Below are 17,153 nucleotides of genomic sequence, written 5' to 3' on the forward strand. Positions count from 1 at the left end.
ATGCTATGTCTAAGCATCAAGTAATATGTAACTTCTGTTGTATTTTGTTTAGATGTGCTGCCAAACTAACATCTTAAATTGGTAATTCTTTTATATTAGGTTGTCTGATATGTTTTTAGAGTTTTTTTATGTTTGCACTCTCAAAATAGTGCTTACAATTGTAATAAAAAATCGGAACAATTATTTAGATGCTGCTAGTCAATAATAGGTTTTGAAACAAATAGAAGCTACTGACTTAAATTAGATATTTGTTAAACCTCTGATGTGGGGACTAATTTTTAATTCCTTGCAATATTATCTAAGTTATGAAGGTATTAAAGATTGGTGATACTTCATATTGAAAATTAAAAGGGAAGTTTTCCTAAATGCTTTATATTTTTAATAATTTCTTCAGAATTCGAGCTAATAAAAATGATGAATGAAATTCAAAGTAATTTAAAATGCCTTGGCCTTTTGGAACCTTATTTCTGGAAAAAAGGAGAAGCCTGTGCAGTAAGAGGGTCAGATACTATGTGGTATCGAGGCAAGGTAATAGAAGTTGTTGGTGGCTCTATCAGGGTGAGTCTGATACTTTTTTTTACTTTAAATTTTACTGCAGAGATTTTCTCAATAGCTCATCAAAACCACCTCTTCTCCCAAAACAACATAAATATAATAGGTCCATCAATTGGAAGGCAGAGAAGTATTAACTTCAAGTAGTTCATTTTAATTATGAACTAGTATTGCCATTTCTAGAAACATTGATGATGGTGTATCAATACACCACTATCCATGAGTAACATATAAACTTGAAGGATCTTGGCAATTACATATCTTGTTGGCCGAGTAGAAATACTTTTATGAAATGTTTTGAGAAATAATACCAAAAATTTTATAAGGCTTGAAAATATAGTTTAACAAAATGTAATGTGAAATGTAAACACCAAAGTTGACAAAAATCTTTTGACTTTCTTACAAATGGTATCCTTATAATTCCACATCTTACAGAGCATGAAGAATTTTTCCAGGAAAAATAAAAACATTGAGGATTTTGCTTTCTTCATGTGTCAGAGTCACTTCCCAAACCTGGTCTACTGTCATCTGGCCCATCACCTGCCTTGTCCTAGTCTTTCATAGATGATCCCATCATGAAATCTTCACATAGGCTAGTAGATTAATGGCTGGACCACTTACTTGTAATCAGCAGTCCTATTTGATATAGGGTTTAAAATAAAACAACTTTTTAGTGAGTTTAATATCTCCTCAGTAAATTTGTTTAATCCCCAGCTAATCCTTTCAGGAAAAGGGCTGATTTCAAGAATACTGAGATATTCATTCAAAATCTTTAGAAATACCTGCATATTTTGAAAATTGCATATTAAAATATAGATGAAATTACCTCCATTTAAATGTATTCACTATGTAAAACAATAACATTGATAAAGTACTTTATCAGATACTCAGCCCTTGGAAATTTTAGTTTTAGTAACAGAAAAGTTAAGGAGAAAAGTCTTGTTTCTCCTTGGACAGGAGTTTATTTCCTATCTGGTGATGATACCTAACAATTATATAGCACTTGAGGTTTTTAACTTCCTTTCACATATGTGCATTCATATTTTATAATTTGTTTACAGCCATCATAAATGAAGATTATTATTCCCATTTTACTAAGAAAATTGAGATTTAGATTCAGTGATCTGCCCGAGGTACCCAGTTTGTGAGTGGTGATGCTAGAGTTCATATCCAAACATCTCATTCCCTATTTTCTGATACTAAGTCTTGTGCTTTTTTCTGTTGAACTACAAACTAATAGAAGTGAAATGATTTCACGATTTCTAATTTTGGGTAAGTACTTAGGCATCAGGATACTTACAGATGTATGTGTTTATATGCAGATGGGTCAGTTTTCATATACATTTGGATTGTTCAGATAACCTAGACCCTTTTCTTTTTTAATAAAAGAGTAAATTGAAATCAAATTTTCATCAAATTATCTTGTTATAAACGTTACATAAGTGGAGTCCAAAATTGTGCATTTTAACACATTTTAAATAACTGATATTTTAATCATTGTGTTTTACTTTTCTTGTGATTATTTTTAAATTTCAAACTAACTCACAGTAAGTTTTTCATTCCTTTAACCTGGTATCTTTCAAGTTTGTCCTATGACACACATTAAGAAATAAATTTTATATTATCACATATATATAGCTGAAACAGACATTTCATGAAACTTACCCTAACCACCTGTCATGATATACTCATATTGTTTATTCAGTACTAATTCATTTTTTAAATGCTGATTGCCAAGCCAACCCAATTAAGTTGAGATGCATTAATTTCATTAAGTTGAAGCAAAAAAAAAACTGTTATCCTTTATTCCTAAAACATTTATAAATTGAACAAAATTAAATTTCAAAAGCATTCCAAAAAAAAGTATTGAGGAATTATAACTCTATAAAACATAGTAAAAAAAAAAAAAAGCTTTGATTTATATAGATATGTGGAAGGAAACCTTTTGATACACCATGAGATGAGGGAGTACAGTGTTGCTTTTCTTCTGGAGATTTTTTTAAATCCAAATTTAAGTATCTTTCCAGCATGACTTTTTTTTTTTTATAGCAGGGAGTTCCTTCTGTCCCTTAGCTTTTACTAATAATTTTTAATTATAAATTTTATTGGCATGTTTCAGGTACAATATTTAGATCACGGATTCACTGAAAAGATTCCACAGTGTCATCTTTACCCTATTTTGCTATATCCTGATACACCCCAGTTTTGTATTCCCTGTCAGCTCTGTAATACCATACCTGTAAGTAAACATTAATTTCATTAAATAGATTTTTTTGAATAATTTTTTTAGACATTAGAATGTAAAAATAAAGTCCCTTTCAGTTACAACAAAAATGATAAAATACCTAAAATTAAGTTTAATCAGGCAGATATAGGACGTGTATGAAGAAGACTACAAAATTATACCAGAATGTGTGTGTGGGGGGGTATTTTTTTTGCATGGGCAGGCACCGGGAATTGAACCTGTGTCTCTGGCATGGCAGGCAAGAATTCTGCCACTGAGCCACCTTCGCACTGCCCCCAGAATATATTTTAAAATCTGAATCAAGAGACATAATATGTTCATAGATTGGAAGCTATAAACTCAAAAACTTTTGGTTATTCTTTCAAATGAAATTACACAAATTTGAAGATAGAAATCAGATATTTTATCAGGAGTGATATATTAGTTATCTCTTGCTTCATAACAAATTACCCCAAACTAGAGGTCTAGAACAGCAATAATATTATCTCATGCAGTTTCTGTGACTCAGGAATTTGAAGTGCCTTAGCTGGGAGCTCGTGTCTCAGGGTCTGACATTTGTAGTTAAGATGTTGGCCAGAACTATAGTCACCACATCAGGCAGCTTGCCCACTTGACTTTTGGTGGGAAGCATACCTTCCTCAGTGACTTTTGGCAGGAGATCTTAGTTTCTTGCCAGGCAAAACTCTTAACACATAAAAACATAACAATAATTTCTCCTTAATAAATACATATTGATGGCATTGTACAAGCATTCTGTTGGCAAATTTGGTCTCTTTTAGGGTTTTAAATGTGATGTTTTGATTCTAATGTAGTTTATATTTTTAAAGCATAAAATGTTTTATGTATCATAGGGAAAAAACTAAATTACTAGTTTCTTAAGATTATTTTTAACATATGCTGATATGCTCTAAAAACTGCTTGTATAATTGGCACTACTGCCTAGTATTATCTGTTTGTAGCAACTTACATGTTTCTTGATTTGCTTCCTGCACTGTCTTATTTTGTGAAAGAGTAAAATAATTTGAATTTATTAATCCCAATTAGGTTGGGAATATCTGGCAACCAGATGCAATAGAACTCCTTCAGGAACTACTGTCAAAGAGAGAGGTGGAAATTCACATCATGGTAATTTGTATTTAAAATATATGTAGTTGGTTTATATTATTTTCTGTACTGTGTTATAACTAACATGATTTGAGGGATTTTTCTTTAATGATAAGAAATGTTATATGCCATCCTTGTATGAATGTAAATTATCCATTAATATTTTAGGAGGAGTTACCACTTTTGTAATCCTAGGTAAACAATCCTAGGACTTCTTTGAACAAGTTCCTGAGAAATTTTCTAAGCATTAAAGCCAGTAATTTAAAGATTCTTTACTAAGCATTTCACTTTTTGATGCAGTGAACAGTATCAAAGAATTGGAGGTATTTATAAACATGTGGTGGTTTTCAGGATGATAGTGTGGATGTAGTGCTATGTTAGAGGCAAATGGTTCAAAGAGAGTCTATTATAATTCCTGTCCTCAAAAGCCATATCTAGTTAGTGATACAGGACATAAACCTAAAACCTTAACACAACAGAGAAACTTGTGAGAGCCAAGTTCCTAAAAATAGTGAGTGCAATAGAAATTTAGAGATGAGAATTGAGGTGGCCCTTAAAGAAAGGATAGTGTTTGGGTGATTACATGATATATGAATATATAATATATATCAGTAATAAATAAATAAACAAATAAAAATAAACCTAAGAAAAAAAAAGAAAGGATGATGACATTCTCCCAGTCAAAATGAAATGTACAAAGACATAGAGAGATAGAAATGAACATAGCACATTTTCAAAAAATAGTATAACTGGATAGAATAATAGAGATTTAAGTAGTAGTGATGAATAGGATTAAAGAGAGAGGATCATTCAGTGGGGCACCATTGAACTTTCTGAGCGTGAGATAATAAGATTAACCTGCAGCTATTTTTGATGATTCAAGTATAAAGATGCATAAACTGTAAGGAAAGTATTTATGTATTAAGGATGTGATGATAGGGTAATAAAGACTTGAAAAGAGCCACTTAAGAAATTGGAAAAGCTTTATTACTACTTATATTCGTACAAAGAGCCCCTCTCTAATTACTCAGTATCTTCCTTGGAAGGTCACTGAAGTTGAGATGGGATTTTTTTAGTTCTCTTTAATAGCTCTTTTTGCTGCTTTAGTTTCACATAAGAGAGCAAGTTGAAGTTCAGCAGAGGCTGTTCTGTTTCTCAGATAAGCATACATGCTCCAGAGCCCTTAGTGATAATACCAAACCTTCCCCAGATTTGCTCCTCTGATCTTATGTACAAATAAGAAATCCTGACTGATCACCCAGTATATGTTAGGCTGTGTTCCAGGCCTGGAGATTTTAGCAGTGAACCAATTGGTCAGAGATTCCTGCCTTCATGGAACTTAAGTTTCAGTGTGAGAAACAGACACTAAAACAAAAACATAATATAAAGTATATTGAGATAAGTGCTAAAATAAATAAAGCAGGAAAGACAGATAGGGAGAGATTGGCAGAGGAGGTGTTTCAGTTTTAAATATTAGAATCATGGAAGACATTTGAGTACAAATTTTAGATGGCGAGAAGACAGACCATGCAGATATCTGGGAGAAAGTGCCAAGGGCTTCAAGTTAGGAACTCCCAGCAGGTTCAAGGAGTGGTGGCGGGGCTGGCATCGTGGCCAGAGCAGGGAGACTGGGGAAGAGATGGGGATAAGGAGATTTACAAGAACTTGATCCAGGGAGCCGTGTCATCTGATTTACATTAGAATATTTTCAGTCTGCTGCATTGGTAAAAGACTAGACAGTACCAAAAAAAATAGACGAGAGATGTTAGAAGAGAAATAAAATAATTCAGTAAAAAGATGAGTTTGGACCAAGGTGGTACCAGTGAAAGTGGTCACCTTATCACTTATGTATGTGTTCAGTATCTAATAATTGTAAACAGATTTTTACTAAGAGTTTTAAAACCATTATCCTGACTCTTGCTTTTATGTTGTTATTTCTTCTAATACCTGCCTTTTTTTTTTTTAACTGAACTTTACTACTTCAACTCTGAGCATACTTTACTTTCTCCTTCTAATACTCTATACTTTATAGACATGAACCAAAGTAGTAGAATTACTACCTATTACCTGTCAAAATACCAAGAAGACAGGTTTATGGATTGAGTTACTAGTCAAACTGCTTGGTAATATTGTGAGGTTCAGAAGCCTAATTTCATATTTACTGGGTATAAAATTTTAGTAATCAAATAGACTTTATTTTTATAATTAGTCTCTTTTATTGAATTTAAATAGGAATTACCTGAAAATCCATGGGGAAAATTATCTGTTCATCTTTATTTTGATGGAATGTCACTTTCTTATTTTATGGCACACCATAAATATTGTACTTTTGAACATTCTGAGGAGGTATTGAAAGAAGTAAGTGAACTATTTTTCTATAGAAATCTAAACCACAGAAAAAATAATTTTGGATTTAAATGTCACTATAAAATGATACTAACTTGGTATTGCATCTGAAGTTTTAAATCTTATTCTTTATATCTGAGAGTCTAGAGAACTTGTAAATTCTTTGCTGAGAAAGCAGTACACTGTATCTTGCTTTGTAAATGCCCTGCAGACTCTTTTTGCATTAAAATTCAATTAATGTTTCTGTGTTTTACAAATCTAGTCAGAAGTCCATCATGTTGTCTGTTGTTGTTTGAATATAGGGATGTATATTATAAAATCCCTATAGAATTCATTGCCAGAAAAGGTCTCTCTCTCCAGATGAAGTGTTTTTCCTTTTACTTGATGAAAGAGCCATATAACATTTCTCCCTTTTTTGCCTTCTCATAGGAACTCAAAGCCAGATTTTAAGCTTAGCTTCAATAAATAGCCCATTCCAGTTGCATGGTGCTTCTATTTTTAATATTTTCAAAAGCATAATTAGCCTATTAAAGATATGATTTTACACTGCAAGCTGCCATAAATCTTTTATAGAAACAGGATATGCATCATAAATAATATCATTAACATTTTATATGGAAAGATACTTTTCTCTCTAAAGTTACAATTCTCTTGCTAGCTTTTTAAAATAGTCATTTTAGTGATAGTACACGGCCAAACATTGTGTTCTGTTCAATATAGAAAACTATTTTCTTCTTTCATATAGATACTGTGGTATCACATTATATGTGTAATCATCATTACCAGCTTTTTCTTTTAAGCAGAGGAGTATGTGTATGTGTTTGTGTAAAAGCTGCTCCATCTATTAAATTGGTTTTATAAAGATTTTTAGTCCCTCTTTTCCAGTTGTTCTTTTCAATGTGAACATTTTAAAGGGAACAGTCAAGAGCTCTCACTCTCTACTTGCCATTGGGATGTCTTTAGTATACTTTAGAGAATTCTCATTTTCAAAATATTAAAATTGCTCAGAACATTATATTTTTCTGTAGTTAACCTGAAGTAACTAAATGGTTTTACCAAAGACATTCAGTTGTTTTTGTTTGTTTGTTTTTAACATGGGCAGGCACCGGAAATCGAACCCGGGTCCTCGGGCATGGCAGGCAAGCACTCTTACCTGCTGAGCCACCATGGCCCACCTGAAGACATTCAGTTTTTATCGGATGAAATATGAAAGTGCTTTAAAACAATATTATATAAAAGTAATTTTATTAATTAATATTGCTATATTATTTCAGAAACCAACAGATAATAAAAAGTATGAGGAAGAAATATGGGAGATAAAATTTGAGGTAAGTTTCATCCAAATATTTTGAAAATTTTAGACACATCATAATTACAGAGGATCTGAACAAAGATCAAAGATTAAGAGGTATTTTTTTTAATATAACAGCTTTATTGAGATATAATTTGCATTCCACAAAATTCACCTTCTTAAACTGTACAATTCATTGGTTTTTAGTATATTCAAGGAATTGTGAAACTATCACCACTATTTAATTCCAAAATGTTTTTATCACCCCCAAAAAGAACCCCCAAACCCATTAGCAGTCACTATACATCTCCCCCTCCCCCAGCCTTGGAAAACCACTAATCTACTTTCTGTCTCTGTGTATTTGCTTGTTCTGGGCATTTCATATGAATAGAATTATACAATATGTGACCCTTTGTGACTGACTTTTCTTTTGTTGTTAACATGGACAGGCACCGGGAATCGAACCCAGGTGTCCATCATGGCAGGCGAGAAGTCTGCCTGCTGAGCCCCCGTGGCCCACCATGACTGACTTTTTTAACTTAGCAAGATGTTTTCAAGGTCTATTCTTGTTATAACATGTATCAGTAATTCATTCCTTTTAATAATGGTTGACTAATATTCCATTGTATGTATATACTATGTTTTATTTATCCCTTCATCAGTTAATAAACATTTGAGTTGTTTCCACATTTGGGTTATTTAAATAATGCTGATATGAACATTAGTGTATGTTTTTCTATAGACATATCTTTTCATTTCTCTTGAATATGTTAACCTAGAAGTGGAATTACTGAATCATATGATAATCATGTTTAGCATTCTGAGAACTACCAGACTTATCCAAAGCAACTACATCATTTTACATTCTCACATTCTCACTAGAAATGTACAAGGGTTTTTTTTTTTTTTTTTCGGCATGGGCAGGCTCCGGGAATTGAACCCAGGTCTCCAGCATAGGCGAGAATTCTGCCACTGAGCCATCATTGCACCCCCCAAGCTTTATTTTTGAATGCCTCCTTTTGACATGGATTGTATCTGGACCAGTTTAAGTCCTAGCTCTTATTGGTTCATATGAAATAATGTTATCTTCACTTATTTGTATATTATATATAAATTAGAAAGTGAAAAAATGTGACTAACACTATGAAATAAAAAAAAGATATTGCTGTTTGCAGGAAAATGTTCACCCACATTTTTATATGTATTTGCTTTTAACTACTGCTAATTGCCTTGATCCTTTTGAGAATCACATAACTTTGTGCTGTTCCTTATGATTTTAAAGGGCTCATGAAAGAGTACAACCTTTTGATTTTAATGTAATTCTTTTTTGGGGTAATTCATTTATTATTTTAGTTTTTACTATAAAATAAATGCTTATTCTAAAAATAAATGAAACACTCAAATGTGTAAATGAAAAATTTAAATGTTCCCTATTCTGTACGTCAAATACTCCAGACCCACTCAGCAACAGCAATCACTGTTAACTGTTCTGTTCTGGTTTGCTAGCTGCCGGAATGCAGTATACCAGAAACAGAATGCCTTTTAAAAGGGGGAATTTAATAAGTTGCTAGTTTATAGTTCTAAGGGTGAGAAAATTCTCAATTAAAACAAGTCTATAGAAATGTCCAACTTAAGGCATCCAGGGCATTCAAGAAGGCCAATGAAGTTCAATGTTTCGCTCTCAGCTAGAAGGGCACATGGCAAACATGGTGGCATCTGCTGGCTTTCTCATGGCTCTACAAAAGGGAGTCTCTCCAAAATGTTTCTTCTTTTAAAGGATTCATAAGCAACTCCACCTTCAGTGGGTGGAGACACATCTCCATGGGAACAATCAAAATGCTCCCACCCAGCAATATTGAATGAGGATTAAAGGACATGGCTTTTCTGGGGTCCACCACAGATCCAAACCAGCACATTCCACCCTTTGGACCCCCAAAAGACATGCTTTTTCAAAATGCAAAATAAATTCGTTGCATAAGAATATCAGAAAGCCTTAAACCATTTCAGTAACAATACAAATAAAATACAATAGAAACAGTATAAAAATCTCATCAAGTCAATCACAGGCATGGTCTATCCTGAGGCAAAATTCTCTTCTGGCTCTGGACCTGTAAAACTCAGAACATAGAAAAGAGGAACGTTCATAGGATATATATACCCATTTGAAGGAACACAGGGGTCATTGGACCCATACAGTTTCGAAAACCCACAGGGCAAAGTCCATTAGATTTCAAGGTCTGAGGGTTTTTATCTTCGGGGCTTTAGAAAGTAGCAGTCCCACCCTTTCCAAGGGCCTAAGCAGTAGCTTGCCTCTCTCTGAATGCAACCTTGGGGGACATTGGGGAGACCACCTTTTTCTTGGCTCCACCCTCTCCAAGCATTGGTGCTGCACCTGGGCTCTCTGCCATCTCCAGGGCACATGCTCAGCCCCTCCATGTGGTGGCAGATAGGCTCTCCCCAAACCCCAAGAAATGTGCTTCACCCTCTCCAAGGCCTGAGGTGGCATGACTCTTCCACTGCAACAAGGTGGAAGGCCCATCCTCTGCCTTCGGGGCAAACTCACCCTCTCTCACATGCTTGGGTGGGTCTGCTCTCCTGGCCTGAGGCTTCTTGACTCCTGACCCCAGCCTCAATGGTTTTACCTCTGAAGTTATCTTTCCTCCAATATGTCTCTTCTCTGTCCCTCTCAGTCCCTACTGGCAGTTGTTCTCTTTGTACAGATCCTACGACACTCTTGTTGACTTTCTATGCAGTTCCCTTGGATCATGCCTATCAGACATAAGGAGTTTCCACACACTTCCTGGATAACTCCATGTCCAATCCTGGCTTTCTCTGAAATGGCTGACTGGTTTCACATTTGGCCAAGACCTCATGTGGAGCACTATTCTCTGGGGTCTCCCTTCCTGGAGACCCAGAATTTTCCAAGACTTTTCAATTTCTGGTTTCTTTGTATCCAAGAGTTCAGGTCTCAGCTTATCTCTTTCATGTCACGTTTCACTATAAGCTGTGAGGAGAAACCAGTCTGCACGTTTGACATTTAATTTGGAGATCGCTTCTGCTAAATATCCAAGTTCATGGCTTTTAAAATCTGCCTTCCAGCCAAAGCCACTAGTCAATTTTGCCAGATTATCTGCTTTTTTAAGACAAGGATCACCTTCCTTCCAGTCTACAATAGCACATGCCTCCTATCTGTCTAGAGCCTGGTCAGAAGTACCTTTAGAGTCCACGTTTCTACCAACAGTCTCTTCAAAGCATTCTAGGCCTTCTCTATCAGGCTTCTCACAACTCCTCCAGATTCTTCCCCTTACCCATTTAAAAAGCCATTCCAACACGTTTGGTATCTGCAAATTGAAGCAGCACACCACTCCTCAGGTACCCAAATCTATTCTAGGTTGCTAGCTACCAGAATGCAATATACCAGAAATGGAATGCCTTTTAAAGGGGGAATTTAATAAGTTGCTAGTTTATAGTTCTAAGGCTGAGAAAATGTCTCAGTTAAAACAAGTCTATAGAAATGTCCAATTTAAGGCATCCAGGGAAAGATACCTTGGTTCAAGAAGGCCAATGAAGTTCAGTGTTTCACTCTCAGCTGGAAGGGCACATGGCAAACGTGGCGGCGTCTGCTGGCTTTCTCATGGCTCTACAAAAGGGAGTCTCTCCAAAATGTTTCTTCTTTTAAAGGATTCATAAGCAACTCCACCTTCAATGGGTGGTGACACACCTCCATGGAAATCTTCTAATAAAAGTTAACACCCACAATTGGGTGGGTCATATCTCCATGGGAACAATCAAAATGCTCCCACCCAGCAATATTGAATGAGGATTAAAGGACATGGCTTTTCTGGGGTCCACCCCAGATTCAAACCAGCACATACTTACTAACCATTCTAACCAAATATTTTTTGTGTGAATGTAAATATAATACATAAATATTCATGCATTTTTTTTTTTGCACAAAATCTTTTTTTTTTAATTGGGGGACAAGAGAATACTATAGGTTTTCTGTTTGGTCATCATATTTTGGTCTTACTACAACAAAATCATTTTGTGGTATTCAGTAGCTAAGAGAATATGCTTTTTGCTAAGAAATTAAATTGGCACCATGATGAATTTTCATAATGTGATGGATTTTGTGATTATTACTCTAAAATTTGAATTTATTTCTGGTGTTTTAGGAATTACTTTTGTCTGAAACAGAGACTCCTATTTTACCACCATATTTGTCTTCTCCTCTACCTCCCCCAGAAGAACTGTATGCTGTTCAAGTTAAGCACATTGTCTCACCTAATGAAGTATGTAATCTAAATGATTAGTTGGTAGTTATAACAAGCAATCTTGGTCTTAAACTCTAGGATTGACTCTTCAATTCTCCATCTCCTGCTTTTTAAATAATTGAAAATTAGTGACTTCTAGTTTACCCCACCCTATAATTTCCTTTTCAGGAATTTGTATGTAATGAGGCATGTGTTGTTTATCAGGTGTTTCTCTAGCATCTCCTGTGTTGTGTTGCTTTATTCATTGTTATGTGTATATCACATATTTAGATTTTAATTCTGGAACTGTTCCTACCTGTGACATCTTAAACATCTCATTCCCCCTCCCTCTCCCTGCAGTGAACCCTAGATGCTCTTTACTCTACCCTGTATTTTTCCATACCACTTTTCACCTTCTAAAAAAGTATGCCACTCCTATTTATTAGTTTGTCTGCTTCCCCCTGGTAGACTGTAACCATTCCCCAATTTCTCCTCCATTGTAACCTCTAATCTACTTTCTGTCTGTATTATACTTTTTCTAGACTTCACGTAAGTGAAATCATACACTTTTTGTGTGTTTGTCTGGCTTATTTCACTTAGCAAAATGTTTTCAAGGTTCATCCATGTTGTGGTGTATCTCAGAACTTCAGTTCTTTAATGACTGAATAATATTCCATCATATGGCTATATAACATTTTGTTTATGCATTCATCTATTGATGAAATGACAGGGATTTTTGTGTTTTTTAACTGATACACTCCCAGAACCTGGAATAGCACCTGATATATATAGTAGGCACTTGTTCTAGTTTGCTAGCTGCTGGAATGTGATATACCAGAAACAGAATGGCTTTTAAAAAGGGGAATTTAATAATTTGCTAGTTTACAGTTCTAAGGCCAAGAAAATGTCCAATTAAAACAAGTCTATAGAAATGTCCAATCAAAGGTATCAGGGAAAGATACCTTGGTTTAAGAAGGCTGATGATGTTCAGGGTTTCCCTCTCATCTGAAAAGGCAAATGGCAAACACACTCACAGTTTCTGTTTCTCCTGGAAGGGAGCACATGGCAAGCACGGCATCATCTGCTACTCTCTCTCCTGGCTTCCTGTTTCATGAAGCTTCCTGGGAGGCGTTTTACTTCTTCATCTCCAAAGGTCACTGGCTTGTGAGCTCTCTGCTTCTCGTGGCTATGTCATTCTGCTCTGCTCTCTTTGAATCTCCTTTCTCCAAAATGTTTCCTCTTTTATAGGACTCCAGAGACTTATCAAGACCCATCCAAATGGGTGGAGACATGTTGTCACCTAATCCAGTTTAGCAACCACTCTTGATTTAATCATATCTCCAGGGAGATTATCTAATTACATACAATTGAATAGGGATTATTCTACCTTTACTAAATGGGATTTTGATTAAAACATGGCTTTTCTAGGGGACATACATCCTTTCAAACCAGCACAGCACTCAATAAATATTGAGTGAATAAATGAATGCACTAAAGGAAATTCAGTTATGTCTTTGATTAACAACAACAACAAAAAGATATTGCAAATTAAATATTCCAGGAGTGCCCTTAGTCATTTTACAAAGTAAATCATTCTCTTGTAGGCAAGGGAAGGATTTGCTCTACAGTTTTATCAAAAGGTATAGGAGTGTATGTTGATGGTTGATTTTTATAATGATTTTTGGATTATTTATTGCTGCATAACATATTACCCCAACTTAGCAGTTTAAAACAACAAGCATGAGGGCTAAGAAAATGATGGTAGTTTAATTTATTCTAGCACTGAACTTGTAATAAAGATGCATGTTGCATTCAAGATGTTGATAGGGTCCACTTCCCGGAAGACTCACTTACCTGGCTATTGGCTGGAGGTCTTAGTTCCTTACTGTATGGGCCTTTCCATATACAGCATGAGCTGTATATGTCTGTGAGAGCAAGTAGTTTGAAAGAGAGCACCATTAAGACAGAAGCCACAATCTTTTATAATCTAATCTCAGCAGTGACATACCATTACTTCTGGCATATTCTTTTAGTTACAAAGATAAACTCTGGTATAATGTGGGAGGGAACTATACATAGATGTAAATATCAGGAGGCAAAGATCATTGGGAGTCATCATCTAAGGCTTTGTACTTAATTTTGTCCAGATAAACGCATTTTAGAAATTATAGAACTTGAACATTTTTTCTCTTCCCTCCCCCACACTTAGGTGTATATTTGCCTGGACACTGTAGAAAATTTCAATCATTTTAACCAGCATAGTGACACAGATGACAGTGGAGTCAGCTGGGAATCTGAATCTGAGAGCCTAGATGAAGCATTACGAAGGTTTAATAAAAATGCAGAGACATTTCTTCCACTCACAGATTTTAGAACAGGTATGCTTATTTATTTATTTATCATTTGGTTTTTGAGTGAAATGGGGTTTTTAATAATATTTTGTTTTGTTTTGTTTTGTTGGGCTGGTAAGGTTAGATTAGTTCTATATTGACTGAAATTTTATCATTCATTTTTATTGTGAAAAAATCATATATATATATATGTATATATATATATATAAAAGCAATAACAAAGTATATCACAACAATTAGTTGTAGAACAGATTTCAGAATTTGGTATGGGTTACAATCCACAATTTTAAGTTTTTACTTCTAGCTCCTCCAAGACACTGGAGGTTAAAATAAATATCAATATAATATAATGATTCAGCAATCATACTCATTTGTTAAATCCTATCTTCTCTATTGTAACTCCACCTTCTCCTTTGATCTTTCTCCTAATCTTTAGAAGTATTTGGGTTATGCCCATTCTAAATTTTTCATGTTGGAAAAGGCTGTTGATAATATGGGATAGGGGGATGGAACTAGTTGAAGTTCTGTAGATGGCCTCTCTGGGTTTCAGGACTTATCTGCTTAGGAACCCATCTGGAGGCTGTAGGTTTCTGGAAAGTAATCTTGGTACATGGAACCTTTGTGGAATCTCAGATAACACCCTAGGTGTTCTTTAGGGTTGATGGGAATAATTTTGGTAGTAGTTTGGCAAACCATGATAAGTAGCAGTGTCTGGCTGAAGCTTGCATAAGGGGCCTCCAGAGGAGCCTCTTGACTGTGTCTGAACTTTCTCAGCCACTGATTATTTGTTATACTTCTTTTCCCCCTTTTGGTCAGGATGGCAATCTTGATCCCATGGCACCAGGGCCCAGCTCATCTCTGGGAGTCATATTCCATGTTGCCAGGGAGACTTTCACCCCTGGATGTCATGTCCCCCATAGAGGGGAAGTTAAGGATTTCATTTGCAGAGTTGGGCTTAGAGATTCAGAGCCTACTCTGAGCAACAAAAGAGGTCCTCTGGAAGTAACGTTTAGGCATAACTGTAGGTAGGCATAAATAAGCTTCACATGAGCAAGCCTCAAGATCAAGGGCTTGGCCTGTTGACTTGGGAGTCCCTAATGTTTGAGACAGTATCAGAGGTTTCCCTGATAGTAAAGCTTAATAGTTCCATAATTTTTCTCCCATCCCACAAGGGACCTTGCCAAAACTTTTTAATTATCTGCTCAACATACCCTGGGATGTATCCCAGCAATTAAGCAATGCAGAATTATAGGCTGCATTCCCATTCTCGGCTTCATGTGTTTGGGTTGTGTAAGTGATCTAACCAGACAATTGAGTTAGATTATGTGCTGTAGAAAATTTAGGTTCTGGACAAAATAGGCCTCTCTTCTTTTGGTCTCATAGAGTAGGTGAAGTTCTAAAATACAGACACCATCTTCCCTACTCCTGTATTCTGATTTACCTTAGTCCTGACCTGATCGGCTTCATTCTTATCTTTAATTGAAGCCTGATCATTTTTTCAGTATATTTAACAGTTGTTGTATGTGGTAGTGCTGACCTTCAGAACTGCAGAATTTCTACTCTTGAGTTTTAGGTGCCACACAGGTACCCAAAGTTCCAAGGAAATACCAGTTACACACATATATAGCACATCCTCTCAAAATTTAGAAATAACAATTATCACTCCAGACTAAATGTGACTGCTATTAAGAGTTTACAGTCTAGGCTCCAGTTTTTTTATAAGTATTTTCTAATTGGGACCAGACAATATTGACTCTTTTGTGTCTGGTTTATTTTGCATTCTGTAATGCCCCATAGGTTCATTCACAGTGTTGCATACCTCACAACTTTGTTCCTTTATGTAGCAGCACAATATTTGATCATATGTATACACCAAAGTCCACCATTCTACTTCTCAGTCAGTATATCCTTCAGCCACCTCCATCCATTGGACAATATTTATAATGTCCAAAGTCAATAGTCTATCAACACTCTTAACTTTAGACAATTTTCTTTGCTCCCAAGAAAAAAATAACTGATAAACTCACCATCACCAAATAGAAAAAACCCAAACCTCCCCTTAACTCTTGCCCCTCCCTCCCCCCTCATTATTTACCCCTGGTATTGCTGTGGTACTGTTGATGTGTTCCTGTTAAACATAGCTCATGGCATGCAATAGTAGTTTCCACCCTATAACCTGACATTATAAACTCTTTTTATAAGATTCATACCTTTGAAGTGGTTCATGCAAGAACTTATGTAATTTTGTAGTGTTACTCAGTGGGATATACATGGCTCTATACAATCCCTTTCAATCATGTTCACCCTCAGTATGGCAATATTACTCATAGATCCACTAATGAACTTCCTTCACATCTATCCACTCCCTTACATTTAAGTTCAATGTCTTTCGCTAACTGTTCACCCATCTCTGGCATCTGTGTATCTCTTGGTCCCCTATATTCTGTTTTATAAGCCTGAGTTTACCTTTACCATGGTCATAAAAGTGAAATCATACAGTCTCTATCCTTTTTTGTCTGTCTTATTTCACTCAGCATTATGTCCTCAAGATTCATCCATCTTGTCATGTGCTTCAGGATATCATTTCATCTTCCTGCTGCATAACATTCCATCAAATGTATATACCACATTTTGTTTATCCGTATGTCTATTGATGGCACTTGGCTTGTTTCCATCTTTTGGCAATTGTGTATAATGCTGCTCTGAACACTGGTGTACAAATATCTGTGCTGCTGCTTTCAGCTCTTCTAGGTTTATACCGAGGATTGGTACTGCCAGGTCATGGGGCAATTCGATATTTAGTTTTCTAAGGAACTGCCAGATGAAGCACCTGTACCATTATACACTCCCAACAACAGTGCATAAGTGTCCCAATTTCTCCACATCATCCTCAACATATGTAGTTTCCTTTTTTAAATAACCGCCAGTCTTGTAAGTGTGAAGTGGTATCACATTGTGGTCTTGATTTGCATTTCCCTTGTAGCTAATGAAAATGAGCGTGTCTTCATGTG

At 35.5% G+C, this 17,153-nt stretch overlaps 2 protein-coding genes across 3 annotated transcripts in view; one reads left to right on the forward strand and one right to left on the reverse strand.

The window, feature by feature from the left end:
• Window positions 1–17,153, forward strand: part of RNF17 (ring finger protein 17) — a 137,118-nt gene that overhangs the window by 104,049 nt on the left and 15,916 nt on the right. For both annotated transcript variants that reach the window (XM_077158768.1, XM_077158769.1), the window contains exons 27-33: window positions 395–558; window positions 2,672–2,791; window positions 3,842–3,922; window positions 6,134–6,259; window positions 7,522–7,575; window positions 11,714–11,830; window positions 14,001–14,169. In XM_077158768.1, coding sequence (XP_077014883.1) covers window positions 395–558; window positions 2,672–2,791; window positions 3,842–3,922; window positions 6,134–6,259; window positions 7,522–7,575; window positions 11,714–11,830; window positions 14,001–14,169 — 831 coding nt within the window. The remainder of the gene's footprint in view (window positions 1–394; window positions 559–2,671; window positions 2,792–3,841; window positions 3,923–6,133; window positions 6,260–7,521; window positions 7,576–11,713; window positions 11,831–14,000; window positions 14,170–17,153) is intronic.
• The window catches only part of CPAP (centrosome assembly and centriole elongation protein), a 90,668-nt gene continuing 87,007 nt past the window's right edge, over window positions 13,493–17,153 (reverse strand). Inside the window, exon 19 of the transcript XR_013174746.1 lies at window positions 13,493–13,716. The gene's annotated coding sequence lies outside the window, so the exon portion shown is untranslated. The remainder of the gene's footprint in view (window positions 13,717–17,153) is intronic.

The sequence above is a fragment of the Tamandua tetradactyla genome, chromosome 4, assembly GCF_023851605.1.
Source record: "Tamandua tetradactyla isolate mTamTet1 chromosome 4, mTamTet1.pri, whole genome shotgun sequence".
NCBI lineage: Eukaryota > Metazoa > Chordata > Mammalia > Pilosa > Myrmecophagidae > Tamandua > Tamandua tetradactyla.